Below are 27,928 nucleotides of genomic sequence, written 5' to 3' on the forward strand. Positions count from 1 at the left end.
CAGTCATAAGCTACTGAACATGGAACATCGACTTCGATCTCAGAGCTGCATCCATACAAAGATCAAATCATCTTTCTATTACCTTTTGGCATGATCAAGTACAAACTCAAGCTCATCAAACAACTACCAGAACTGTAAGTTCACAAAGGCTAACAGCCATGGAGCTATGCTTAAAAGCTGAAACCTAATAAAAAATCAGTAAGTAATGGTGATAAAGATTATTTATGAATAGACATATTTATAAATGCCAAGTGACTTATGGATCCTTTTTGTAAATAGACATATTGATCCTGTCGACAAAAAGCCACGTGATAAGAATATGCAGGTTGTATGACTGCTGATCTGTCAATATTAATGATGTTCATGTTTTTTCAATTCACTGTAGTCGTTTTTGAGCTATCTCTTAGGATGCATCTCAAGAGCAGGTGACAGAAAGTCCCAGATTTGCTGAAACAAAGACCATTCTCGGTTGGTTCAAAAAGCATTCCCTAACTATGCTAGGATAATATTTCCTTCAAATGACTGATAACTTATTTTTTTTCATAATGCTTTAAAGCTACAACCAAAATCTTGCTAACTAGTCTTAACAAAACATGCACTGGAAAATTTTAAATGCATGCTGATTTATTGCTTGGATTTGTTTCCTAAAATCTTTGATCATTTGAGGAATTAAGAACTACTTTTAACTTTTCTCTTTTACTTGAAAGGCTTTACCGAAAAAAAAAAAGTTCTTGACTTAAGGTGTGCACTGATTTGCTCCAGTATCAACCTTTTCCGCCCGATGTCAAATGTAGTAGTGAGAAAGAAGAAGAAAGCTTGGTCTTTTAACTCACAATACCTGATAAGAAAGCTGAAGAGCTAACGATCGGCCTGGTCTGCATTACCACAACCTTTTTCTTAGGAACCTTACTTAACAACTGTGTTTTCTCCCTTAATCTGATGGTTTCATTTCCCTTGAATAATTTTCATTCTTTTCTTATCGATCGGTATCGATTCGCTCTAAAAGGGACTTTACAGGTTCACATTAAAGTTGGTCAAGCCGGTTTCGGATCGGGTCCTCACAATCGCAACATAATCAGCAGATTCGAGCATCAAACAAGAAGACGACACCAGCAAACGGGCGAGGGAGGGTTCATTCGAGTACCTGCAATCCTGCCACTCCATGACAGGGGAGAAAGGTCTGACGGCGGTCCGCCTAGGGGAGGGCTTCCTCCTCGACGGACGCGAAGGGATTCTGAGGAAGAGGGCACTGGGGGAAGGCCTGAATCCCGCTCCCCTGACGGAAGCGAGGCTAAAGGCGGCGCCTTTCTCCGCATTCTTGAGGTGGGACAGAGGGGTTGGCCCCAAGGAGATGCAAGCAGCTGAACTCATTGGCTGGTCTCTCTCTTTCTCCCCTCTTCCGCTCCTCTTTTCTCTCTCCACAGAGACGGGAGACGGTGTTCGACGCCTGTGATTTGGGGTGGGGGGAGACTGGATATGATCTCATCGCACCTTCTTGACTCCACGTCGGTTCAATCTTGACCGTGATTTCTTGATCCAATGACTGCGTTGACTTGGTTCCGATTTGGGTCTCATTGAGGCAGTGGTCCTTAAATTCCTAATTTTTCATCAAATTCTACCGGAAGAAAAACTGAAAAATCGTGATATAAAATATAATTATTCTTTTAAGAATACCTATTCGTATGTAACATAAAAAAAAGTACTATAAATTTAACATAACATAGAGCTCTCAACACACCTTATGCTAATGATGTTTGGAACATGTGAAATCGGCCTTATGATATTTAATATAGCATATATATTTTCCCTTCATATATCTCTTACTAACATTCACCTAAATTTTACATAAATAATAATGATTGTCCATAAGTAAATTGAATTAAAAATTACCTAAAACACAATAGTGTATGGTCGTTCCTTTAGCAACCAGCTTTGAGGTCACCAACGTCATTAAGGTTGGTTTCTGTCTTTGTCAATATAATATATATATATATATATACTTAATTGGCAGAAATGTTATATATTATTTACTGAGTTATAATTAAGATATTATAATTTCATACAATATAAAGATTTTATTAACGATAAATATTTTATAGATAATTAGTTAAACATAAACATGGGATATATCAGATAATATCTGTTCACTTTGACTTCAAAAGTCATCATCATAATCATTAACTCAAAATAAATAAATAAAATTCAGGACAAAAAAAGAATTAACAACAGCTGAACCATTAAAAATTGCTGTGGACTTTCAAAACAGTCCAAGGATATAATGATACCATCCAAGCCACAAGATGGGCCTTTCCTTCGTAATACCATCCGAATAGAAAACCATGAGAAAGAGTCACCGATCAAGCAACGTACGTCATATACATTTAAATCCATATACCTTAGTAATATACACACATTGAAGCAATCTATGTACATAATAAGAATGAAATGTCTGCTTGTTTGTTCATAGATCACTGTTCACATTAAGTATTAATTATTAGTACAGGTTTCAGCATTATCTTAAGACAACTGGCTGTCTATAACCAACCAAAAGTCTTTTCACTACTGTAGCACATGTACAGGAATCCATCTTCGTCTTTGTATGACCCGTATACGGAGTCCATGAGGCTGGCTGTAAAATCAATTTTAGAGAGCACTCATAAGCAGAGCATGTAACCAGAGATGAATTTGGATCATATTAAACGTATAAATAAGAATAGAATACCAACAAATTGTACCTGTTTGCGGCAAGGTATTTTTAACAAACACAAAAAGTGCTTTTCCAGGAGTGAGGTGCAGTCTGCTACTCAATATGTGAATAAATTGCCCAACAGACATGTCTTTAGGAACCAGATATCTGAAGAAGGATTGCAAAAACGATGAGATAATCATTATTTGACACGAAATCTCTCAACACCAGACATCCATATTCACATACACTGTTATAGTCTTTTCTTCTATACATCAAGAATGCTCTTCACATACACTGTTAAGGTCTTTTCTTCTATACAGCAAATATAAAAGTTTGATCCCGGTAAAATGAGTCGATTTGAGCATTCTATTCATCTGAAATTAATTGAGTCAACTAGTAATATTGTCCTAAAAGAACACAATGATGGGAAAATAACCATGAAACTGACTATTTAGTTGGAAACCATGATTCGCAGTTGTTTTAGCAGCTATTCTTTAACGCAATCGATCATTGTTCCAGACTAAAGATAGTAGATCCATCTATTCTGAAATCCAGGAGAACAATTATGACTTCTGAAAAAAGAAACATACAAGAAAAAAAATCTTGTCCAGGCTAAAGACACTCAAATTGATGCTTCACAACCACTAATCTAAGAATGTTTCTTCTTTTACTACAACTTCTGTTGCCACATTATTCTACTGATATTTGATGCATTCGGATATTTCAAAATAAAAAATAGAGAAAAAAAATATGGCCAATAGCCTTCCCTTCTCTTGGTCACCATTTCTCCACTTTTATTTTTTTTTCCTCCCTCTAAATGCCTTCTATGCTACTACCAATTCTTTCATTTAAAATTGTAACAACTATATCTTCTATAAACCTTGGTTGCATTTTACATTTTTCTTCCTTCTATACTATAATACTGATAGTCAGACAATTATAATGTGACTATTAGCTATTGTCAAAATCAGCACTTGTATGCTTCCATACCTTTTAACAATTTCCCTAGTTTGATTGTCATGCACTCAGACCTTTTTGCTTAAGATTTTCATATACTTACTGAGATCTTTCTCATAGCTGCTGCTGGAATAATTTCAGCAGTCCACAACTGATTGCAATCATTTTCATCTGCTAAAATTTGGTCAATGTTGATTATGAAGGCTCGATATATTATATTGAGTCAACCACTTGACTAATCCTACAAAGAAGGCTGATAATGAGTTCTTGGTCAAAACATTTGGTTCATAAATAACACATGCGAATTCTATGGAGCAGCAATAAAGACACCAAGATGGATATACAGTATTACCGGGAAACACAAGATAAGTTGCAATTTTTAAATAGTCAGGATAGTATCATCAGAATTGTTTATCTAGCACATATAGTAAAGTCCATGTAGGTGAAATGAAATGTTCTGGTGTTACTTCCACCAATGCCAAATTAATTCATTCTTCGTATGTTTGGGAATAGCTAAACTAAATGTCCTATATGATATACAAGAGTAGCATTGCTCAAGATAGAGAAAATAATTATGAAAAAGGACAATATTTATAAGTTGTTTTTCTCATAGCCACACCATAGGTGATAACTCATTAACAATAAATAACAAAATAGGATTGTCATGCGCAGAATATACAAGAATTACTTTAAAATATACACTTGTATATTTGCTTTAGTAAAAATAAAATTTCAACTCTAAGGTTGAAATTTTACGACATGAGACAACAATAAGGTTGCTTCTTTACGACTTGGGAAACCAGGATTCGAGTCACAGAAACAGTCTCTTTAAATATTTAAAGCTAAGGCTATGTATATTGACTCTCCTTGGACTCCGCACTGGCGAGAGCCTTATGCACCGGGTACACGTTTTTTTTTAAATAAAATTTTAAAATATTTCACGTTAGAATTACACAAACACCATACGGAATGACATACCCATAATTTGAGTAAGGAAAACTATTACCAACCACAACAACGATGCAAACAAAAAATACTAATCAAGAAAAAGGGATGAGAAAAGGATTCTGTTCTATCGGATTCACACAAAATGGAAAAATAAAAGTAATTATTAATCAGAAACGAGAGGAGCAACTTATCCTGTTTATGATGAAGTAATGTATATCCATAGAAAAACTTACTTTCTCTTTTCCATGTCCGGAAGATCACTCCTTGAGAACCTCTCGACAATTACCTGATGAAGCAAAACGAAGAGCATCATAGAAGCTACATCGCTGTAAAGTGAACTTGCATGACTCACCTCACAAATTATACGCGACTTCTTGCCAACAATGTTGACATAATTCTTTAAGGCAGTAAATTTAAATTTTGAGCATCATATATAGTAAATGTAGTAGTTACCATCTAGAAAAACTAGAGATTTCAAGCTCAGTTTCTTTTCAAGATTCGTAATAAGCCTAACGATTAGAAATTCCAACCGCGGATGAATAAACATTGTAGTGCAGCAAAGTCGGATGAATAAACACAATGGGCCGCGATCCTTCCCCTAATAAGAAGGGCGAGATTCGTCCTAAATCTAGATTAATTGGGGGAACCCGCAATTGATTTGGGGCAAATCAAGGATCAAAGAGGGCGAGGAAAAGAAGGATTCGTCCTCACCGGCACCCGATCGGGGTATTTGGCAACGATGTCTCTCGATTCCGCGAGCCGCTCCCCTGCCACAATTTCGGATCGAATATAACATGACGAGAGATTGGGAATAAGAAAAGAAACGAAATCAAGGGCGCCAAACAAAATCAGAGAGGGGAATCGAACAGGTAGGAAGGACGAACCGAAGGAGAACTCGTCCTTGAAGGATATCAACTTCTGCTTCATGGCGAGGGTTCCGGATTTGGGGGACGCGCCCGTGGAAAGGAAACGGTGGTCGCCTCTCCCCAATCTCCGTTTGGGATCCGCAAGTACATTTCAGTCGTTAATTCTGGCCTTATATAGAATTCCAGAGAGGCGGTCCGGTCCGGTCCGGTCCGAGATAAGTCCAGTGGACCCAAGCGCTGTGGACCTTCCTAGGGGTTTCGCGGGGAACAGCTACATTCGAAACCCGATCCATGATGCATCGATCTGATCCGATCCATTTACTCCAATTCGGATCGGGTATAATTTACAAATGTCTATCGGATCCACGACGCATCGGTCGGCCCGACCCAACTAATCGAATCCGACTATCTTTTCTTAGAGAATACAAATATGGAGATCCGAAAAAAGAAAACTCCATAGTTTTATATTGGTAAAAACAATAGACGTTATTCCTATAGATTGTGTAAGCCAAGACAATATAAAAGATTGATGAACGATTTTTGGATCAGAGGAGCAAATTATTTTCACCCATTAACCCACTCGGTCCCCATCAGTAACATGTGAATCTGCTCTAAAAATTTCTGATACATAAATGAACTATTTTGAATCTGTTCGTGAGCTTATTAATGACAACTAAGAGTTCAAAAAATGTCAAGATTATAATGTTCAAACCAGCCTCGATAACAGCTTTATAATTAGCTCGATTGATGAACAAGCAGCAGTTCAAGCAAGGCTTCAACAGATTAAACACCAAACTACAACTCACAAACGACTTGGTTCATTTGTAACCCTAACTAAACCATAAAAGAAGTGATAAGTGACAACTCTTACTTGAGATAATCTCCAACAGGTCTGAGATTATCCAATCTGCTAGTCCATGATGGAAAATATTAAGGCCACCATTATGTTATGTCCCATTGATCGGATCGCTATGAGCTACATTTCTCCTGTATCAGGAAGGATAACATACACTGGAGGAGCTCAGCTGAATGATGAGTTCTGCTACTACCCACCCGTGGAACAAAATCATCAACACGCAGATGGAAGAGAGCCTTCGTCAGGATCTACCGACCATCTTCGTCGACTAATAAATATGAAGTCAGAGAAAAAAATGAGATAGGCCGGCAAAGAACAATGATCTGATTCCATCAACATAAGGATATTTTAGTCACCATAAGAGTAAGACTGAAATAGCAAAACTACTGTCTTGAAGATGACTACTACACCAAACTGGGTGCTGCGGTGTTCACGGCTCTTCACATGAATCCATATTCCAGCAATTCCCATCTGAACGAAGGGAAAACATAGAAAACTTCGGGTGGAGTCTTAAACAACAGACCCACACAGACACAAACCGCCGCGATTCCGACCAGAGAGAGCATTACTGGTCTGTACAACATTGTCCTTGCCACAGAGTTCTGGTAAACCAGCTGTTGGCTGCATCGGTTGCAAGATGGTGGCTGTTTTGAGCTCAACCAAGTCGTTCTATCTGAAGCATCTGCTTTAACAGATTTTAGCACATCTACTGTCTTATAGGAGGCATCTCCAGAAATGTTGAGGACCACCTGATTCAGATGAAGTTGCTTATCGATTTTGTTTTGAACCAATCTTAAATAGGAATCATGACCACGAACAAGGGCATAGTCTTTGGGAGTGAATCCGGTACTGTCACGTAGATTCTTCCATGCATTGATTCCCAGCTGGCCAGACAACAAAATGGGCCATGAGAAACAAAATCAAATAGGAAAGTCAGAACAAAGAGTAACCTATACATCCTCAATAGTGGCCAGCATCTGGACTTGAAAAAAAAAGGGCAACATAATGCTGCCAACTCATATCTCAAGTAGAGGATTGAAATTTCTTAGCAAAGTAATTAATCTCTGCAGTGTGGTTAACTAAAAGAAAAATGAGAAGACTTAAGTGTCGCCACATTGACAGATCATAGGTTCACTAAATCACATTTAACACTCAGCAGCACCAATGGAGATGAACTTCATGATTTGGCAAAAAAGCATGCTGCTGAAAGGAAATTCATGTGGGTAAAAATGGCATGGAGAATTAGTTGGTGGTGACCTCAGCATTTTGTAACAATTTTGGGATTGAATTTTGTATATCTTGCTTTGACTACAGCAGTAATATGCTTTAATCACCAAAAAGATGGTGCAAGTCATTGTCCGATCAGACAACATATGTCAAATTAGATAACATGACTAAATATTTCAAGGGGCCTGGAGTTGAATAAAAGAAAACAAAGCAAAATGCACAGTAGTAGAAGTCGATGCAGCTAGCTCTGTGAATAACTCCAATACTCAGTAATGTTGGTGGCTTCTACCGTTGAATAAAAGAATACAAAGCAAAATGCACAGAAGTAGAAGCCTATGCAGCTAGCTCTGTGAATAACTCCAATGCTCAATAATGTCGGTGGCTTCTACCCACCATGTGACATCAGTCAATTAAGTAACTCACACGTATAAAAAAGAATTGTGTACTGAAAAATGACAGATCAAAGCAAGATGAAGTTAAATCAGATGATACCTTATCACTGCCACAATCAACATAAGAAGTGAAGATGAGAATAGCAAATAATGGAGTACCTGTCCAGGATCATTAGTAAGTGCATCCAATATGCTCTCAGCACCACTGGTGGAGGATGCGATATGGAGTGGAGTTAACCCAGATGGGCCAAGCATGTCAGGTCTGAACAAGAACTGATCAGGATCCATCTGCTTTGAAGGTTTACTGGGTTTATATCTCAATAGAAGTTCTACCATGGCCTTTGAATTTATTTGTACGGCACTGTGAAGCAGATTTTCAGACAAAGCAAGCTCCATAGATGATTGCCCGCCTGCATCTACTGTTCCACTGAATAAAATATCTAGAAGTTTCTTCACCACTGCAGCCCACTCCCTATTCATAGCAAATGACATAAGCCACCTAAAACGTGGCAGGGGAAACAAATTTCGAGAGAATTTAGATTCTCGAGAAATGGACACCATATGATTTCTTCGGAGAAGCCACCCAAGTTCGTTTATAAAGTCCAGAGCTTGATTTCTAGCGTTGTCTGTATCTTTTCTTTCCTGAAGTTGGTCATCACATGAACCCACATTAATAGATTTCTCCAGCACACGGATCTCAGAGCATACATCTTCATCCACGACTATGAAAGGGAAGAATCCATTGGTAAGCCCACAGTCTTCAAGCTAGATTCAAAACCAAGGATACCATAATCAAGAGAAAAGCTAAGCTGGCCAAAAAGGAAACTAAAATGGGAACTACTTGACTATAGCATTATGGAACCTCAATGAATCCTCTCCCTGTTTTATCAGGTAGCAAACAGGAAAAGCTCAGGCACTGAGCTGACTCATGCCCTGCACATCTACTGAACCCCTCAACTAGATCTTGTGTTGTTTCTTGGAACAGGTATTTTCCATCAAATGAACATAGTAACCTGACAAAAGATCATCACTATGATACAAAATTAGTATCAAAAGGAGTTGGACATATAAGTTCTGCAAAAATAAGTAAGCAGTTGAACAACTAGCAAAATATAGCAGGGAGCTGAGGGCAAAAAAGGGTAAAGAAAATAGATACCTAGATGTTGGTTGAACAATATTAAAGCCTTTCACAGTAAAATTGACATTTGTAGAATGAGAAACTGCGATAGGCGTGACAGACAAGATCTTACAATGGTTGGAATGTCCAACAAGTAAAGGCATGTCTAGCACAACCTGACCTGAATAAGCATTATTCAAAAAGATGAGGAGACGTGTCTGAAGCAGTCAGAAAAACAATACAGCTCATAAGAAGCTCGACGTACCATCATAAATAAAAGCTGCATAGTTTTGTACCCTAGCAAAGATCCATCCCGTTGTCCAGAAATCATGAGAGTTATGCAAAAGCCTAGCTAAGTAGGAGCTTAAATCATTGCAGAGCTGTGAACAGAGGCAGAATCAGATGACAAAATGAATGGAAGTAGTTGTGGAACCCTAAATTTCTCAATCATGGAAACTAACCTGTGCCCAGGCGAACTCAGGTTGACGAAGGTATATTGTCAGAATTATGCAACCTGGCCTAATGTAGCTCTCAATATCTGTTGGACTATTGGATAACCAATCAAGAATCTGCAATTTTGTATTTTATGATAAATCAGCCAGGAAAAGTTGAAGAGTAGCAGGAAAATTTAAATATAAGTTTTCTAGATGTGTTTCAATCATGTAAAATAACTTACTTGTGCTCGCAAGACAAGAGGAAGATCATGAGGGTTTTTGCCAAAGAGTTTGAAGATGATTCTATCTGTTCGACACTGAAATGAGAAGAGAAGAAAAATAATTGACAAACACTGTAAATAGAAAACCTTTCTATATGTACTTGAAAATCAAAAGAATGTAGCATATCTTTAAAACTCAGCAATGTTGACAACTCACTCTAAGATCTATCTCAAAAAAAAAAAAAAAATCAATCTAGAGTTTGTCAACACATTTTGTGTCACTGAACACCTGAATAAATGCCGTTGTTCTCAAGGAATGTCATTATGTATATAAATAAACAACCAGTAGTATATACGTTCTCAATGAAAGCCAATATATACGTACAATTCTAATTCTCACTTCCATCTTCCTCACTGGTATTCAATCTCCATTACAGTAAATACTTCTTTTATACTTGCACCAGTTTAGTAATAAAGCAGGGTGCCACCATGTTCTACCATGATGTTTGACATTGCACTATCATCTGGCATTTAACCCAGGCCTTCTATTTGAAAGCTCATAAAAGTTGGTGTGTTTCAATGTAATTTTGGAGGCATTTTAATAATAAGGTGTTAGGAAGAGTTCAAAATGTACACCAAAATAGATAACATTAATCAGTACCATGATACCTACGTAGATGGCGATTGATTGTTAATGTTTTCAGCTAATAACTACTGAAAACCACACAAATTCATATATATTGGGTTGCTTTTCATTCATGGGATGCAAAGATTTGACTCATGCTGTTTTGCCTGGGTCGAATGAGGTCAGGTACGATCACTTGACAATCTTATATCTTCTTTTCATATATCACTTGATAATCTTATATATTCTTTGTATCATACAATCTGTGAAAGTCTTTTCTTTATCCACCAATAGATCACATTTAAAAATGGATTTTAAAACCCAAAGCCTAACAAAGAGAACAACTACCTAATTTGGATCACAATTTATTCCAGTTGTTGGCCTTCTGCTCTAGCAGTTTCCTCCTCCTCTTTCTCTTTGCCTGCTCCAAGCAGTAATGACTGTAATGAGTGTTGGTATGCCTACTCATACCAGTACTGTATTGATCTGGCCACCAACCAGTATTGACACTGTGATCAAGATTTTAATCCATGATTTGAATGCTGATTCCACAGGTCAGCAAACAGAAACTTTTGTTTTTCCCCTTATCTTGAAACTTTAGGTTAACAAAGTCTTGGTTAATTGTCAACCAACTTTACATAGACTACTAAATAAGATCAGCCACCTGATCTTAAAACTTCTTTAGGTTCACAAAGTCTTGGTTGATTGTCAACCAACTTTACATAGACTAGTAAATAAGATCATTCTGGAACCATCAAGATTAAAAATGTTTTAGAAGCAAACCAAACAGAATGATATACCTGAGCATCTCCATGGGACCTGGATTGAGTGTGGTTGGATGTTGAATCTGAATTGCCACTAGTTTGAGGTGGACTTAACTGACAAGTATTCTGCAGCAACCATGAAGGAACATTAGGAGATCCTATCCCAGTGCACAAAGATGTTGCTGGCATCTCTCCTTTCTTGCAATCTCGTGGATCACTGTTCAAATCAAAGTCCTTCATTCTGACTCTATCAATGACAAGCTCTGAAAATTTTAATCAGCATCAAGCTTTTGTTCTGAGAAAAGGACAATATTCACAGGTATTTAGAATGCAGAATGTGAAGATGAGGAACTGCACGCGAAGCCTCACCTTCAGAAGATTCTCTTCCTATTTTAGGAACATCAGCAACAGATGAGATATGATCAGTTTCCTGTGGAGGACCCTGAACACCAGGGGTGCAAGTCATTTTAGCTGCCGAACCCAAGGGCCTTCTAGAATCTTGCTCAGGAACACCATTTGGAACAGAAGTAATAATTGCTTCTGAGGATGTTCCAGCTGTAGTTACAAGCTTTGGTGGATCCTGAGCTGCCCGTAGGAGTCGAGAAAGGTCACTTGGATCCAAGGAATTAGCGAGGGTGCCAAGGTTACTTAAAAAATGAGTCAATAGCTCCTGATCTTGTGATCGTTCAGAGTTATTGGCTGCATGTGCATAAGACAAAATCAGCAGCTCCTGAAAACATCCAGTTATAATGTTTCTACACATGTCGTGTGAAATATCATTCTTAAAGGCATCCAGCTATCCACTTGATGTTGTTGGCATATAGTTTCATATAAAATATGATTAAAATATATTTTTCAACTAAGTACAAAATAAAAGCTCAATCAAATATAAGTTTTTCATAGGAATTTGTAAGAGACACTTGAATGCATTTATGGTGATGTTATCATGTGGCACATATTATAATACTAAAACAATAATTACAGTATAACCATACTAATAAGTTTTGCATACCCCACATATGCAACCATAGTTTGATGCATACACAGCCCGCATGTACCACCTAATGTGGCTGCATATGACTGCATTACAAATGCAGCTACAAACAAAATAGAAGATATCACATTTTGGAACACTAGAAGGAATAACACAACAAAGGCCAATGATCAGGAACATCCTTATGTCTTACCATGCTCCACTTCTGTGCCATTTTAAGCTAACTGTCACATTTTATGGTACAACAGAATGCATTCATTAAATAATCAGTGTGCACTAACTGGCCAGAGACTCTAGAAACCTAGAATGTGGTGCAAGGCAAGGTACAGACCAAATCAGATCAAAGGAAAACTTTGCTGGTATCCATCATATTAATTATCTAGGAAGCTGCAAATACTCGATACATCTACTGCTATTAAGGACTTCAAGATATTACCCTCCTCTTTAATGACCACTGGGACCTACTGAAACCTATCCTCGTCAAATTGGAGTCTGCCCTATGCTCCATAGGTCAATATTCTCAAAATCAGTGCTCCACATATTAAGCTTGAATGATATCAGTGGAAACAGGTGAAATCACAGAGTGAAACACGCTACATACGGTCAATGTGGTTTCAGTAGGCTCAGCACACAACACTAGTGCATGCCACATCCCTGTGCCATGACGATCCATTTATCACCTTTTTTGAGGAGGGTGTGTTACATCTCTTCAGCAACCTGATTTTCCCACTTTTTTATTTGCAAACATGAGCACAGTAATGACCAGTATAATGTGATGTGTTTCCTGAAGCAGCCTACAAACACAGGAAACATATATTGTAAATTATGTCCTAGGGTCAGATGGACTAGAAACTTAGAGAACTAGAACTTGATATATGTTAAACCAATCAACCATCCGAGAAGTCTGCCTAGGACTATATGCATACAAATTCCTAACACTGATCAAAAGCTCATAAAGGGTATCACAATAAATAAATAGGTGCCCTAAAACTGGTTGGTATATAAAGATTCATGTAGAAAAATAGCAAAAGGAAGGAAATAGAAAAGCCAAATGGAAAAACATGTTGCAGATACTCAATTAATAAACTGCAGCAATTACATTGCAGATTGGATAGGATCCTAAGTAGACTTATCAACAAATAGCTGCTAGCCCTTTCATCAATAGAAGAACTCCCATTGACATTGTCATCAGGATGAGTTTTCCTCCTACGCCTATTGTGGCCAGCTAAACGTCGCCGGCAACTTCTTTTCCCTTCATCAAACTCTTCAAGGAGATGAAATCTGCACATATAGTTAACAAACACTTAAAATAATGGCAGTGAAGAAGAAGTTCAAAAGTAAAAACATTTTAAAGGATATTCTAGAAGCTATTAACATATCCAACATTGACAAACAAAGTTTGACAAGCCAAACTTGAGATCAACTGCCACCGAGGCTAGTTCCGAAGGCTATCAAAACAAAAGTGTCATGATCCCAACATTTCTTCATTATCTTTTCATTTTAGTTAAACTAACTTTCTCATTGTCACTGTAAAGGATGTAGCAAAATTATTCCCTTGACTTCTATTGCAATTTGTTCTGGCTATTCCTGTTGGAACTTCTACAGCTAGTTATAGCTTCTGTTCTTGAGTGTACAAGATTGGGGAACTTAATAATTAAATGACCATCTAATTCAGGAATGATTTCACAGAAGAAACACAATAAATAAACTGGACAATCTGTTAAATACCATAAACAAAATCACTCTAAGCAGTTCGATAAAAGAAAACATGTCATACAAATGCATTTAACACTGAATATATGTTACCCATGATGGGTTTGGGTAGAGAACCAAAAGAATAAGCTGAACCAACCTACTACATTGCTGGCAGAATCGTTGAATAGCATTTCTGACAATTGCTGAACTGGCTTTTGCATGCATCTCACAGACCTTGTGCCGCCTATGGTAGTCCCTTGAATCACTGAGGTCAGCATCACAACCTTCAACCTGGCAAGTTGGATTACTAGAACTGCCTCCTTGTGATTTGTTTTTCTTTTCATTCTTTACTTCCCAATTTGCAAGATCAGATTCCACGACTGGATATGCATGTCCCCCAAGTCTTAAGCTAAGGGATCCTACTCCACCACAAGATTCATCCTCTTCCACCACTACAATCCTCCTCTTCTTCTCCGACTCGCCATTATCCTTCTCAACTAGTCCACAATCAGCACCTTCGGAGGAAGATGATGGGCTATTCAACACCAATCCTTTAGCTGCATCCTGGCGCAGATGTTTGCTCCAGCAATCTGCAGGGACCGCATCCAAGGGGGTTGCAACAAAGTGTTCACCATCCCATCTCCAGTCATTCAAATCCCACTCGACGCCCTTCTGCCCAATCACATTAACATTAGATGTCCCAGCAGCCAGAAACTGATGGCTCTTGCTCCCAATTCTGGTCTCCATCAAGGCAAAAACCTCAAAGCAATTCAATAGCCCGAGATTTGCTCTAAGTGTATTCGAAGCACACAAACACCCCAAGAGGGAGAACACGGTGGTCAATGGAGCTCCTAAATCGTCTCACTGCTCCCCCAGAAATCTAAAAACATGACACCCACGCACCCGCAGATCCAAACGAGTGAAACCCACATACCAATCACAAAGCCCAAAACAAAAGCACTCAAAAATTGAAAAAACAGCAACTTTTTCACTAGAGTAAGCCAATTTCACTTATTAACGACGACAAATAGCTCCGATTAAAACGCCGACAAACATCAACAACATCAATGTCACTCCGGGACCTAAATCTGCTCAAATGCCTGCGTCACATTTCAGATGGAACGAAAAATACCAAAATTAGACGTCTTCCGCGAACCAAACAGTAGCAACATATCAAATTCCCCAAAGTCCGCTAGACGCACAAATCAGCTAACAATTCCTCAAAAGCTCGCTGATTTCGAGGTAAACCGGAGAAAAACGACAAAACCAGCCAAAAGTTATGAAAAAATTCGAGAAAGAGAACCTTCCTTCGAAGAAATTAGAGGCTGATTTGAGGAACCCATATCGTCTGGATCGATATGACCCCAAAATCAGCGGCGCGAACCGGAAGAAGACAGGAAAAATATCGCAGAAGTCGGCCGACGAACCACAACACCAGCAGGAGAGAAGGGAGAGATGAGTGGAAAAAGCGGATGAAGGAAAAGTCTCCGGGAAACGTTACGAATGCGGTTTCGCCGCGAGTGCCCCACTCCCCATACCTCTCGCGTTCTCTCACCCATCCAAATCCTTTACCACCGCACCCGTCTTCCACCCAGGCCGATCGGTGGTCGGGGCCCACCAGTCACCGTCGATGACATGGAACGGGTGTGATCCATAGGTCATCGCTTCTCAGTTCTTTATGACGCCATAATTTTTTTTGTTTTACATCAGACAACATTGTACTTTTAAATTTATTTCTCACACTCCGTGCCATATATGGTCCACAGGGCGACAGCGGAACCCCACGATCCACTGGGTCCCACGAGGCGGCAGGCCTGTACTAAGAGGTGCGGGAGAGGGTTACGTTCCCGAGTATTTCTTTTGGCGAGCGGGAATGGCATCTCCGACTGAAACTGAACGCTCTCCTCCGGTGTCACCGTCACGAGGGCGGGTGGGGGCATCCGTCCTCGTTTCGTGCTACATTATGGGAACGTACGCGTAAAAGGCTCTATGAGTCACGCAGTATTGGCCGTCCGATACAGATCTTGAAAAGATCGTAACCGTGCGTTTGTGGGTGACGGGGAAGTAATATCTGCATGCGGCCGTTGTGAGGGTGTCGTTTTCCGTACCCCACAATAATGCGCGTGGTTCCGTCGCATCAGGACCGTCCGTTACAAAATGCTCATCCATCAAAGTACTAGTAATGGACCCTGGGCCGTCTGTTGACGCCGTCGGCCATGCGGGTGTTTGGATTTGGGCTTTGGCCGATTTTAATTACGTATCAGCCCACGAGCCACGTTCTTGCTTCTCTCGCTCTGCACGTGCGTAGCACGCGCATAACGCTATATTATTCCGCAGCAGCAAACAGGTCAACGTTGGCTGCTGCTCGATTGACGGAGCCGCTCGTGGCCCGCACCGGAGCAGAGAGAGCCGTTCGAGAGCTTACCCAAACCCTAGAAAGGAGTACAAGCAGAGGAAGAGAAGAAACCCCCAAATCTCTCTCTCTCTCTCTCTCTCTCTCTCTCTACGAAGTCCAAACGTGATCGTTTCCACCTTAACCTCTTGACCGTGAAATCTCCCTTGTTGTAGGTTTTCTACGACGTGAATCGTGATGGCGCGAAAGCCATGACGACACCGTCGGGGGCGAAGAGGGATCTCCGGGCAGCCGGGTGCGGGGGGGACGGTTGCGGCGCCCGGGATCCCTGGCCTCTACACAACGTCCGCCACCGCACTGTCTTCTGTCGCCTCTGCACCTCCTGCGTCCTTCGGTACCACCCCGGCTCGTTCTGCGTTTCCTGCTTTGATCTCCTTCTTGACGGAGGCGGCGCCTCCCCGGTCGTCCGCTGCTCCCGTTGCCCCTCCATCGCACACTCCGCTTGCCTACTGGAGGCTGCTCCCTCCTTCGTGTGCCCCAGCTGCTCCGACCCCGGCGGTTCCTCCTCATACTTTTCGCTCGGCGAGGAGAAATCGATCGATCTCAAGTCCTCTAAAGTGCTTCTGGCCGCCGCTAAACTGGCGGCCGCGTCCATTGGCAGGGCAGCGGCGTGCACCAGAGCAGATGCCGAGAGGAAGACTAAGGAAGCAGTCGTTGCGAGAAAGCGAGCAAGGGAAGCACTCGAGAAGGTTCTTTTGTTGTCGCAGTCTGAGAAAGAGAAGAAGAACAGAGTAGCTTACCAGATTGCTGCACCGAGTCCCAAGCCTCAAGTCGTGGATTCGAAGAAAAAGATGCCGAAGCTGAGCAGCACAGTTGCAGCCATGGTGGGCCAGAAGAGAGTTCAGAACAAGGAGAGGGATAGATGGATGAGGTTTCAGGAGCCGATAGGGATGGAGCAGACACCAGTCCAGGGCACCGATAAGAATAAGGTGGATTTGCCCACAGGGATGCAGAACCATGCCAACAATGTGGAGACGGAGGGTACATTGACTGGTTTGTCTCACGGACACAATCCCATGGGTAAAGTGGAGAGGGATGAAGGAGGAGTTCTCAAAGGTTCTCAAGGTGGGCATGTTAAGGAGGAGGAAGTTGTTGCCGCTTGCTGATTGTGGTCCTGTGGTATCTGATCGACTCGAGGTTAACATCTTAACCATCAAATGTTTTATGCTGTAAGGATATCTTATGTTGTTTATTCGTGATAAACTATGTGTGATTCTATCTTACTTCCTGTCTTAAATTGCTGCTATGTTTCAAAAAATAGAATCTCTTTAGCATTGACATAGATTCTATTGGATCTTAGAGCTGTTTGTATATCTAGTGATCAGATGAGTAAAATCTGAATCTCATCTCTGTTCCCAAAAAAAAACCTTGTTTTGGGCCTCTTGAAATGTTTTGACTTTTGATTCTTTTGACCTGCTGCAGATGCTTCAGCGACGAGAACCAATTGTGCAGCTGTCAATGCTAGTCCATAAGTATCTCTAGCACTCGTGAGTTGGTTCGTGAATTGCTTTAGATAGCACACATAACAGTTGTTTGCAGCCATTGGAAATTGTTTGGGGCATTTTATATGTCCTCCAAGTCTTCTTTCTTGTCAGTGAAATGTCCCTGTTTGGTCTACTATGTCTGTTTTTATGGAGTTCTACAATTGTCTACCCCTCATTCTAAGTTTCTACTAATATGATCTAGAAATGTTATCTTATGCTATCTAATTTTAGTCTCACTTTTTTATTATAGTGGAGAATGGTGTGATTCTTATGTATGCTAAGAAAGCTCGATAATCAATTGTTTATTACTGGTATGAGTGCCAAAAGGCTAGAAAATAATATCCTCAGACATTCTTTTAGTTGATTTACAATGTGAGATAGAGGAAGGGTTTTGCTGAACAGACTCACTGTCTTTGTAGCAGGTGGGAGGAAACCCCATTTTGAAAAAGATGAGGTGAACTGTGCAAGTGGTTGAGACATGTCCTTAGAACACTACTCACTGCCACTAATGAATGATAATATATCTTAAATTGGAGGTGCTGTGAGAATAAGACTAGAAGACTGGACTAATGGTTAGGAGCCCTTAGAGATGGACATCATAGATATCAACAAGTAGGTTAGTGCGATCTACATCGGAGTTAAATGATGACGCAGGAGTCATGTATGCTTCCCTAAATATTTGGCCATTGAGATTTTGCTATTTTGCTACCTAAACTCTTGTTAGAGTGAAAAAATTTTACATTTCATGATATATCATGATTGAAAATCATGACTAAGAACTACTTCAATTAGATAAGCTTCAAACTTTCAAACTATTTGTATCGTAGATGTTTAGAGTACATTTATGGTTGTAGTTTAATATAGAAATTATTTGCAGGGGTTTTTTGCAAAATCGATATAATTCTGTATTAGCTATAGACTTTATGGATTGCTCTTTGTTGTTGCTTTGTAAGAGCTATTATTATGGAGGAAGGACCAAGGCTATACTTCACACTATAGATTCAATTTTTTCAGACCAAATAAACAATTTGTGCTTGATAATTTTGTTTGAATCTGTGTTAAAATGTTAGCACCTTTTAATGAGAGATGAACAAGAGGCTTTGAGAATCCTTCTATTGGGGTTCTTGTTGTTGTGTCTAGAACTTATCCTCTTGCTGGGCTGCCATTTAAAGAAGAAAAAAGGGTAGAGCCACTTTGGCCCCGTCATCTTTTTTTCTTTGGTCGAGTTTTTTAATGTAGTTTTCACTTTTTTCTATTCACATTGGGCCTAACAGGATGTTGGAAGCATTTGCACATTGAATGATTCCTATTCTATCATAATCTGAATGGTTGTGTTGTGAACTGACATATTCTGCAAGATGTGAAATGGTTTGAATGTGTGATCCAACGATGGGTATCTTTTACAAGCTTTTCTTGTTTAGAACATGTAACTGACTTTCCAACAATGTGAATTCTTACAGCAATCTTTGTCAGATTATGGAGTAAATTGTGATTTAGCTTTACAGAGTTTCTTAGCATTATGTTGAGAACTTCTCTTTGACAAGGATCAAGAAAGTAGCTTGATAGAGTTAATTGTTCTCGGGAACATTTAAACATTTATGTACTCATGGCTCAACATGTTCTACTCGTTCTTTTTATTTGCATTGTGAAGAAGATAGGTTCCATCTAGCCGGTGTTACTTGGATCTTATTCTTTGGTCATTCTTAAGACCTGGATACCCTTTGGTAGGTTTGGGAAAATAGATCAATTGATCACCTCTTTGTTTGATCTTCATTTCAATGTGACTAGAACAAGGGGTTGCATATGAATTCTTTGTTTGTTTTGTCTCTGCTTGTAACCTTTCATCGATTGATTGAGATTAGGCACCTACAAATGCTTACATATGAAATGTATTTGGAAAGTCGAAACATGATATGCTAAGATTTGTTGAAGCTTGCCTTTTCTTTGAGGCAGTGCATGACAAGGGCAGCAACAAAGGCACTTTATTCTGTGGCTTGCCCTGTACATGTCGATATGGACATTTGTTGCTTTTGAACATAGGAAGCAGCTTTTTTGTCTTTTAAGGTTTATTAGAGCCAATCCACACTCAAATTATGTTCATGTCATTTGTTGCTTTTGGACACAAGCTTTGTATGTGTGTGTCTCTCTCTCTCTCTTGTCATCCTTGGGTGACAGCTGAACCCACAGCTCAGCTCCTCTGTCATCTCATCTGAAGTGCACTTCACATCCACCTTGATTCGGAGATAAAACCACATTATTCGAAGGACAAGGAGTAGAAGCTACTCCTTGCTTCTTCCACCTCAAGCCAATACTTGAATCCAATACTTGCCTCGCAACATCATCAGAGATCCATCCATGGACTGGTTGGTGCCAAAGTGACAATCTAGTTGAAGGCCAAAAAGAGCATTCTTCCCACACAAGTCATGATAAAGAAGAGTCTAAAAGTCTACAATACATACACTAGATTTAAATGGCTTTCTCTGACCCAACACCATTGTGCAAATGATCTTGTCATCAACCATGTCGCCTGTTCCATATTCTGAGTCCGGTTCGGCCATGTCTGAGGCCGTGATTGGGGTTGCGTGGGGTGGTGGGTGGATGGTGAGGAAAGATGGTGGTGGTCGTGGTCGTGGTGGTGGGTTGGTTATACATACCAATCAAAACCAGCCTTTGAAAGCCGCATTCCTTCTCATCTTTAGCATTCGTATGTGTACGTATCACCGGCTCGGCCATCGCACATCCACATCAGGAGACCGCACGGCCTTCCCCCACAATGCCACCAACAGCGGTGGGAAGCGGCTCTCTTCTCTTCCACACACACCGTGTTATAGGGCCTATATAGACCTCTCTCCTCGACTCCTGCAGATGATGCCAAAGCCCTCATCATCTTCTCTCTTCGCCGACGGGAATCCCATCCCAATCGCCGACTCCCTCGCCCTTTGTTTCAGGTATATTTAATCCCTTATGAGTTGATTAGGATGATTCTTGTGGCCTGTGACCAAAACATCTGATCTTGAATGAGGCACCGTAGAAAATTTCATTGCCGACGGTCATTTGATCGCTCTGCGTCTGTTTGTGTGCGTGCTCAAAGCTTTGGTCGTCACGGATTTCTGTGTGATCTAAGCAATATGCTCGTGATTCGTGCACGGGGTACGTACGCCGGCTGTAGAAACAATAGGCATCCACCACGTGACCGGTGTGAGAACATTGCAACTTTTCCCTTCCTTTGGCTCTTTCCTCCGCTTGCAGAGGGTAATCATCATCTATCTACAGTGAGTTAGTACATCAATCTTACAAGCTTAAGGACGAGGGAGAAAGGAATAGCCGCTGTTTATGTCCATGCTTTAGCCCTCCTTTGGAATCCAATGAACTCCCTAATGGCTCTTTAGATGTGTCATACAAGATGCCAATGCTGCAGCTTAAAATTAGGGTATCATATCATTCCTGTCTTTTTCTGTTCTTCATTGTGGTGATGGTGTATCGCCATCATTTCTTCTGTGTCAGAAGAAGAAAGAAGATCACATTCTTTTGTATCTACTTGTCCATGGATAATGGATGGACCATTGCCATCGACAGGTTGGGAATATATGCAAACAGCTTTCGCTTTACATGTGACATGTGGTCATTTTCAATGCAAGAAACAAAATTCTCGTGGGTAGGAATTACAACCCAAACAAAAAGAGAAAAAGAAAGCTTGAAGTAGATAGCTATTATGTCGAGAATTTGCAGATTATATTGTTTGATTGTAGGCATACTCTGGATTGCTGTATGAGTTTGCATGTGAGCTACAAGCTAAAAGGTCACGCTCGCAAGGACCAAATTAGAGGTACACCTTGGTCTGCATGGATTGTCTGGTGACCTGCACCTTCATTCTTCGATTCATGTCTCTGTTGGTACGTATGAATTCACCTGTGAGGGATGATTGCTGGACTAAATGGTGTGTTCTCCTTTAGTGGATGAGCTTTTGTATGCAGGTCTTTGTGTTTTTGTTGCTTGTGATGGAAATGTAGTTAGGAATGAGAAAACAAATGCGGCTGGTTAAAGGTAAATTTAGTGGTACATGCATCTTGTGATAAGAATATTTGAGGAAGAAGGTTTTCATCTTATGGTTGTGCTGATTTTTGTAGCTGTTTTTGTTTTGAGTAGAACAAAAATTTGTGTTGTGTGCTTCCACTGTCTCAAGTGTTACCTGTTCTTTGGAGGCTTTGATCGAGTACAAGCATTAGGTAGATATGAACAAGGGTGGCCAAACTCTGCCAGACCCCACTTGGTAGGTGAGTGGGAATTAGCCTTGCAACTTCCACTTCTCTCTAATATGGTTATGGTGATGATGATGATGATATATTATTACATGGAAGGTCAAGCAGAAAAAAATAAATTGGTGGCATTATAATACTAGACATTCTAATTAGCATGGATGAAAATAGGTTTTGAAGTAGTATAGATGCAGAAGCCAAAGTCTCTGAAGTAGTCTATAGATGCTGCAGGTGGATACATCCATCAATTATGCTTGTGCTGATCCGTTGTTGGGTGGTGTAGCTTTTTGTCTCACATTGTTTGATATATGGTGGGTGTATGATGGGACTTCAGGGGGCATCTAGTTCATTTCAAACAATGGTGGGGTGGTTGGAAATCATAAGAGGGTCCCTGTGATTCTTGTCTCATGTAATTGTTAGATGTTTTGATGCACACAGCAATCTGGGTAGAGTAAAAATCTTTAGGTCTATTTGCCTTCTTATCTTGGATCATTCATGGGACTGTCAAGGATATGTACCAGGGACAGTCCATTCTGTGGCAGCTGCTGGTTCTCTCTTGAGGAGACCAGAGGCTATTGGTCATTATAACATATTGTAATACTGACATGATAGCAAAACCTAATTGTCAAATTACTGGTTTGAATCTTTTGTAAGGTCTGTAGTCAACAGGATTCAGAGAGAAACAAAAAGATGTGCTCTAATCCTAAGTCAAAGCCTAATTGTCAAATTACTGGTTTGAATCTTTTGGAAGTTCTGTCGTTAACAGGATTCAGGGAGAAACAAAAAGATGTGCTCTAATCCTAAGTTTGATAGTTTGTAGTAATTCTAAGAATTACTGCATCCTTTCCATTAATTTTCTATCAGTGATGATAGATTTTTTCTTAAACCATTTTAGAGAACAAGAATTACATCCTCACAATGGTATTGTTGGAGCACGAGAGAAGGAGCAAAAGAAAGTTTCCATAGTCCAGACAAGTAATCTCATCATAAAAGTAGGCTCAGCTCTAAGTTGTTACCACATGGTCCAAAAGAATGTTCCAATCATCCTTTTGTTCTTAATTTGATGGATGAGAATCCAAAGTTTCTTTTTATTTTCTATATTGCTGCTGGGAATCTTTTTCAGGTTTAGATGAATAAAGAAAACCTTTACAGCATGCAATTATTTTTTATAATTGGAGGTTGTCATGGTATCTGATTCCTGATATGTCCAGGATGAACTGTGACCCCCTTCTTTGGCCACTCCCAGGTAGTTCTACTTGTGACATTTTCTCGAAGAGCATGTGATATGCAAAGTTATCTTTGTGATTTCTCTTATGAAAGTTATGATAAACACATTTTGTTGCACTCTACTAGATCTTCCTTCTTCTTCCTCAAAGAACAGAAAGAAAATATATTCTGCTGCTGTATTTGACATCTCTTATCGACTTGATTTAGAAGCCTTGTCTGTGTTCCGTTAGTCTTTGTGTCAAATTTGCTGCTCTTTGAACATTTATATGATAGTAGATTTACTGATGAGAACTCCATTTGGTGCTTAGAATTTTCTTTCCTAGTTGTCAATACATTTTATCATCTGTGACTGCACTGACCTCTGTATGCAATACATAGATCTGAAGCCTTAGAACACTCGATACTCAGGAAACTAAATCCAAACTTTGAGCTGTGCAGACCAACCTAATGGACACAATTCTATCATATATATTATTTGCAGCAATCATTTTCCTGACATTTAATGCCCATATATAGCTTACCTACCAGCAAGAAGCTTATTAATTGTGGTGTAATCAGCTGTGCAAACACTAGTCATCTTCCAAGCACACAGCAGTCCTTGGATCATGGTCAAACTCCCAAACATCAGCTAATGATTTGCCTTTGATTACAAGTTCTGTACTTCTAAGAATTCTTACATTTTGGTTGTCACTTGATCTAAGCTGACATGAACTGCTTTGTCTGGTTGTCATGTCTCATATTCTACACAGAAATCAAAAAGCAGCGGCTGTAACATCTACTACAGTCAACTGTTTAGGCACTGGTTTCTTTTTCCACATGAGCCCCACTCCATTTCACACCTTTCACCACCCTCTCTAGTCTGTACCACCTGCTCTTCTCTCTTCTGCTGCCATGGTGAGGAAGATCTGATGAATTCTCTTCTCTTGACCACCTGTCTCAACAACCAGGAACCTTGAACCAGGCCTTGATCCAAGGAGAGCCATGAAGCAAGATCTACCTGCTGCTGATAACAAGACCTCCTCGCCGGTCCTGCCTGCAGCTCGAGCCAGAACTCCCAGAATGAAGGAGACTCCAAGAGTGGATTCAGCAAATGGGGGCTCGCCAGGGTTGAAGGCGAGGCCAAAGCCTGCTTCTGTGGATGCAAGCGGCACCAACGTGGCTAGGAAATCCATCTTATTCAACAAGCTGAGGCCAGCCATCAATGGCGTTGGGGATCCAAAAGAAAGGAACCGTGAGGAAGCAAAGGTCGTTGGAAGCCAGGATGTCGAGCAGTATGCTCGGTTGCGGAGGAGGGCAGATACAAGTTGCAGGGGATCCGAAGATGGAGCCAGTACAAAGATGAGAGAGTTGCAGACCAGACTTGATGAGAGTGAGAGACTGTTAAGGGATTCGCAGTCTGAGGTGTTGGCACTGAGAGCTCAGATAGAGAAGCTGCAGGTCTTAAATGTTGAATTGGAGTCACAGAAAAAGAAGCTGCAGGAAAGTCTCTCTGCTGCTGAAGCAAAGATCAAAGTTCTAGAGAAGGATGATCAGGTACATATATCTTTATTCCTTTCACATGCTAGGTAAGATCAAATTTGGCTAGAATAATCTTTAATCTTCCTTTGCATTCTCAGTTAATGCTGGGTCAAATTTGTTCAGCTTTGGAGTAGAATTACTGTAACCTAATGCCTATGGTGATTCTGGTATTATATGGAGTAAATTTCCACAATTAAGGAAATCAAACATGAGGGCAAGCATTCATACCTGATTTATGTAGAAAACTCAAAGAGGCCTAGCTCCTAAATTCTTCGGTTTTCCTGCTGTATGACACACTTCAAAGTTGTTTAAGTTGCCTGAGAAGAATGACCTTGTGTTACCTATGGAGGATGATGTTTTCCTTGTGATCCTCTCCAATTTTGTTAAAATTGAGAAAACTAGATCATTGACTTGCTCCCTTTCTTAAAAATAATTGCAGGTGGAATCAGTCATCAAGTCTGGATTTAGTAATGTGATGGAGGTTGTTCAGAAGAAGTCACAGAATGTTAAAGATAAAATTCAGTTTTCAGTACTGAAACCTCCCACCAAAGCTGTAGGGGTCCAATCAAAAGCTCTGGTCAAGAAGCCTGTTCCACCATTGCCAACTTCTCAAGCCCCCATTGCTGGGCCACCTCCACCACCCCCTCCACCTCCTCATGCTGCAGGAAGATCAAATGCAATGCATAAGCCTTCTGCATTAGTTGAATTGTACCATTCACTAAGCAAGCGAGACGGAAAGCAAGGCTCAATGGTTAATGGGGGTGCCAGTCCTCTTTCAAACAATGCACGTAACAGCATTGTCGGGGAACTTCAAAGTCGATCGTCTCATTTATTAGCGGTAAATTTTCCCTTTTTTTTCTTCTCCTAAAGAGAACACTGGCAACTATTGGAATATCATGTGTTAATTTTGATACTTCCTGTTTATGCTTGTCATGCCTTTCTGTTTTCTCCCATAGATTAAATCGGATGTGGAAACAAAAGGGCACCTCATCAAACATCTTATGGAGAAGGTGCTATCAGCATCTTTCACTAATATGGAAGATGCCCTGAATTTTGTTGACTGGCTCGATGGAGAGCTCTCCACCTTGGTAAGGCTTGTATACAAATTGGTGATTGTGACACTTATACTGAAGGGTAAAATTCCTGTGTACTTTATGATATAAAGGAGATGTCAATGCATTGTCTGACACATTTTAGGTTTAGCTGAGTATATATATTCAGAAGGCTGCTCTGCTGATCTTCTTCACTCTTTCTCACATTAAGCTGAATATACCAACAGGCATTGTATTCTTAAATCTTATATTTTGTTGTTTAGGCATACTTTATGATTTTTGGATTCATTGTCACTGCATCTTGTATATGCTTTATATGGTTCCATTTTGATCTGATGTGCAGGCTGACGAGAGCGCTGTTCTGAAGCATTTTGACTGGCCCGAAAGGAAAGCTGATGCACTGCGTGAAGCTGCATTTGAATTCCGTGATCTTAAGCGGATAGAAGCTGAAGCTGCTTCTTTTAAGGATGACGCCTCCTTACCATGTGAGGCCACACTAAAAAGGATATCGAACTTGCTAGATAAGTGAGTCAAAATTCATTCCCTTTTCTCTACTTGGATTTGAAGTATTTATTGGTTTGTGTCCAACATATTTCTTCCATGTATCCATGATAATGCTGAAGGTTGGAGAGAAGCGTGGGTAGATTGATTAAGCTGAGGACTGCAAGTATGCTTTTATATAGAGATTGCAGAATTCCGACTGATTGGATGCTTGATTCTGGGATGATTAGCAAGGTACTATTTATGTTCCTTTTGATCTCAAGTAAACGTATGTATGTGATGATACACTGATGCCTGTGTCTATAATATGCATCTTCTCTAATGGAGTGAACAATTCAACGACTATACGTACAAATGCTAGTTCAGATTTTTCTTTTATATATACTCAGAATTTCACCAGCTTGAAATCATTACTTGGATGAGTAATTCTTCCTATTGTAACTTTCTTATGTCTATAAATTTGCTATAATGTTTTCCTATCAATGCTATGAGAGTTTCTCAGAGACTAGAAGCCTTTACCGAGAGGCAGTATTCAGTGTGCAATTTGTTGCAGATGAAGCAGGTTTCTGTGAAGCTTGCAAAAGTTTACATGAGGAGGGTGTCGATGGAGCTTGAATCAGTTTGGCATTCAGAAAGGGAGTCAGCACAAGAGGCACTTTTATACGAGGGGGTGCGTTTTGCTTACAGAGCACACCAGGCAAGTCATCAGACTTGATCTCCATAATTATCCTTCTCACTGATAACAGAGCTCTAAAATCTTTCAATTGTAGGCCCTTAGTTAAGTTAAATATGCTTCTAAGTTTCTACTAGGATTTATGAGACTGACGCATTTACATAACCGATCCGATTCGTTCGAACAGAAAGGGGCAAGACATTACATAAAGAAAACAGTTCACTATAACCTAATCTGTTGTTAAAGTACGATAATAATGGATGTGAAGGCCTCAGTTCTTCTCTATGGTTGAATCAGAAGCCTTGGTGATACGGACCTAGATCTTTCAGTGCAGCCACATACTCTCTGAGCCTGCTTAACATAATTCTGGTCTTTGCTTGGCAGTTTGCAGGAGGGCTTGATTCCGAAACTATGTTCATCTTTGAGGAGTTAAAAATGCGGGTCGAATCGCAATGCAGAGGACAGTAGAGCAACTTCATAGTATTACTTACAGTCAGGATGTTAAAGCTGGTAGCCAAGGTGGAACCAGGTTCAACATCATGTAACTGTTGGATTGAGGTCAATCCTCTCAGAATAAGGTTTATATAGTAGTGATCCAACTTAACTGCGAACATCTTGCTGCACATCCCATCTCAACTAAAGTTTATGGCATGCTCCCTCACAATTGACCCAAAGATGACTCCAGAAGTGTTCTTGAGTCTTCTCAAGCTATGGACAGAACAAACACAATGTAACTGACTGCACACATGGATGAGCTTTTCACAGTGTATTTTCCATATGTATATTAGTTTCTCAGCTTTGTGGAATCTGTGAACTTCTTCTTGCTGATGTATTGTTCACCCTCCTATCCATGTTTGTCATGTCATAATGTTTGTGATCCACTTGTCATTGAAGTGCTGTTGTCTGCACAGTCTCCTGAACCATGATTAGAGAGAGAATGTGTGTTGCACTGTGGCAACAACTAGATTCTCATCTGTGCTTTAACCTGTCAGTTGTCACAAGCAGTGTACCATGAATGG

The 27,928-nt window shown here is 40.1% G+C and overlaps 5 protein-coding genes across 12 annotated transcripts in view; 2 read left to right on the plus strand and 3 right to left on the minus strand.

Annotated features, from left to right (window-relative positions):
• The window catches only part of LOC135674728 (uncharacterized), a 4,544-nt gene extending 3,079 nt beyond the window's left edge, over positions 1–1,465 (minus strand). For all 3 annotated transcript variants that reach the window (XR_010513679.1, XM_065184833.1, XM_065184834.1), the window contains exons 1-2: positions 1,145–1,465; positions 1–45 (exon numbers count right to left, since the gene is read on the minus strand). The exon at positions 1–45 is cut by the window's left edge and continues 55 nt beyond it. Coding sequence is in view for 2 of the 3 variants with exons in the window: in XM_065184833.1 (XP_065040905.1) it covers positions 1–45; positions 1,145–1,371 (272 nt within the window). In the remaining variant the exon portion in view is untranslated. The remainder of the gene's footprint in view (positions 46–1,144) is intronic.
• An 892-nt stretch (positions 1,466–2,357) lies between these two features.
• On the minus strand, positions 2,358–5,632 carry LOC135674730 (autophagy-related protein 8i-like). Its single transcript, XM_065184838.1, has 5 exons — positions 5,479–5,632; positions 5,306–5,361; positions 4,828–4,880; positions 2,736–2,854; positions 2,358–2,629 (listed from the first exon to the last, which is right to left on the minus strand). Exons 1-5 carry the CDS (start codon positions 5,519–5,521, stop codon positions 2,535–2,537), a joined length of 366 nt encoding a protein of 121 aa, XP_065040910.1. The 5' UTR covers positions 5,522–5,632; the 3' UTR covers positions 2,358–2,534.
• Positions 5,633–6,163: 531 nt separating this feature from the next.
• On the minus strand, positions 6,164–15,266 carry LOC135674729 (squamosa promoter-binding-like protein 6). Of its 3 annotated transcripts, none has more exons than XM_065184837.1 (12): positions 15,089–15,266; positions 13,943–14,665; positions 13,190–13,371; positions 11,466–11,795; positions 11,133–11,359; positions 9,729–9,803; positions 9,514–9,621; positions 9,318–9,432; positions 9,092–9,233; positions 8,798–8,948; positions 8,095–8,700; positions 6,164–7,200 (listed from the first exon to the last, which is right to left on the minus strand). In XM_065184837.1, exons 2-12 carry the CDS (start codon positions 14,530–14,532, stop codon positions 6,757–6,759), a joined length of 2,970 nt encoding a protein of 989 aa, XP_065040909.1. In that variant the 5' UTR covers positions 14,533–14,665; positions 15,089–15,266; the 3' UTR covers positions 6,164–6,756. The 3 variants fall into 3 exon arrangements, with proteins under 3 accessions (XP_065040909.1, XP_065040908.1, XP_065040907.1); XM_065184836.1 differs by having other exon boundaries at positions 13,943–14,885; XM_065184835.1 differs by having other exon boundaries at positions 13,943–15,266.
• Positions 15,267–16,243: 977 nt separating this feature from the next.
• On the plus strand, positions 16,244–17,897 carry LOC135674731 (uncharacterized). The gene is made up of 2 exons (XM_065184839.1): positions 16,244–17,335; positions 17,621–17,897. Exon 1 carries the CDS (start codon positions 16,390–16,392, stop codon positions 17,302–17,304), a length of 915 nt encoding a protein of 304 aa, XP_065040911.1. The 5' UTR covers positions 16,244–16,389; the 3' UTR covers positions 17,305–17,335; positions 17,621–17,897.
• A 2,290-nt stretch (positions 17,898–20,187) lies between these two features.
• LOC135674732 (protein CHUP1, chloroplastic-like) lies at positions 20,188–27,717 on the plus strand. Of its 4 annotated transcripts, none has more exons than XM_065184840.1 (8): positions 20,188–20,630; positions 24,113–24,698; positions 25,123–25,521; positions 25,640–25,771; positions 26,079–26,260; positions 26,359–26,470; positions 26,790–26,933; positions 27,294–27,717. In XM_065184840.1, the coding sequence occupies exons 1-8, from the start codon at positions 20,203–20,205 to the stop codon at positions 27,375–27,377; spliced, it is 2,067 nt and encodes a 688-aa protein (XP_065040912.1). In that variant the 5' UTR covers positions 20,188–20,202; the 3' UTR covers positions 27,378–27,717. The 4 variants fall into 4 exon arrangements, with proteins under 4 accessions (XP_065040912.1, XP_065040916.1, XP_065040915.1 ...); XM_065184844.1 differs by lacking the exon at positions 20,188–20,630 and adding an exon at positions 21,451–21,575; XM_065184843.1 differs by lacking the exon at positions 20,188–20,630 and adding an exon at positions 21,636–21,956.
• The last annotated feature ends 211 nt before the right edge of the window (positions 27,718–27,928 follow it).

This window comes from Musa acuminata, chromosome BXJ1-5, assembly GCF_036884655.1.
Source record: "Musa acuminata AAA Group cultivar baxijiao chromosome BXJ1-5, Cavendish_Baxijiao_AAA, whole genome shotgun sequence".
NCBI classification, from domain to species: Eukaryota; Viridiplantae; Streptophyta; class Magnoliopsida; order Zingiberales; family Musaceae; genus Musa; species Musa acuminata.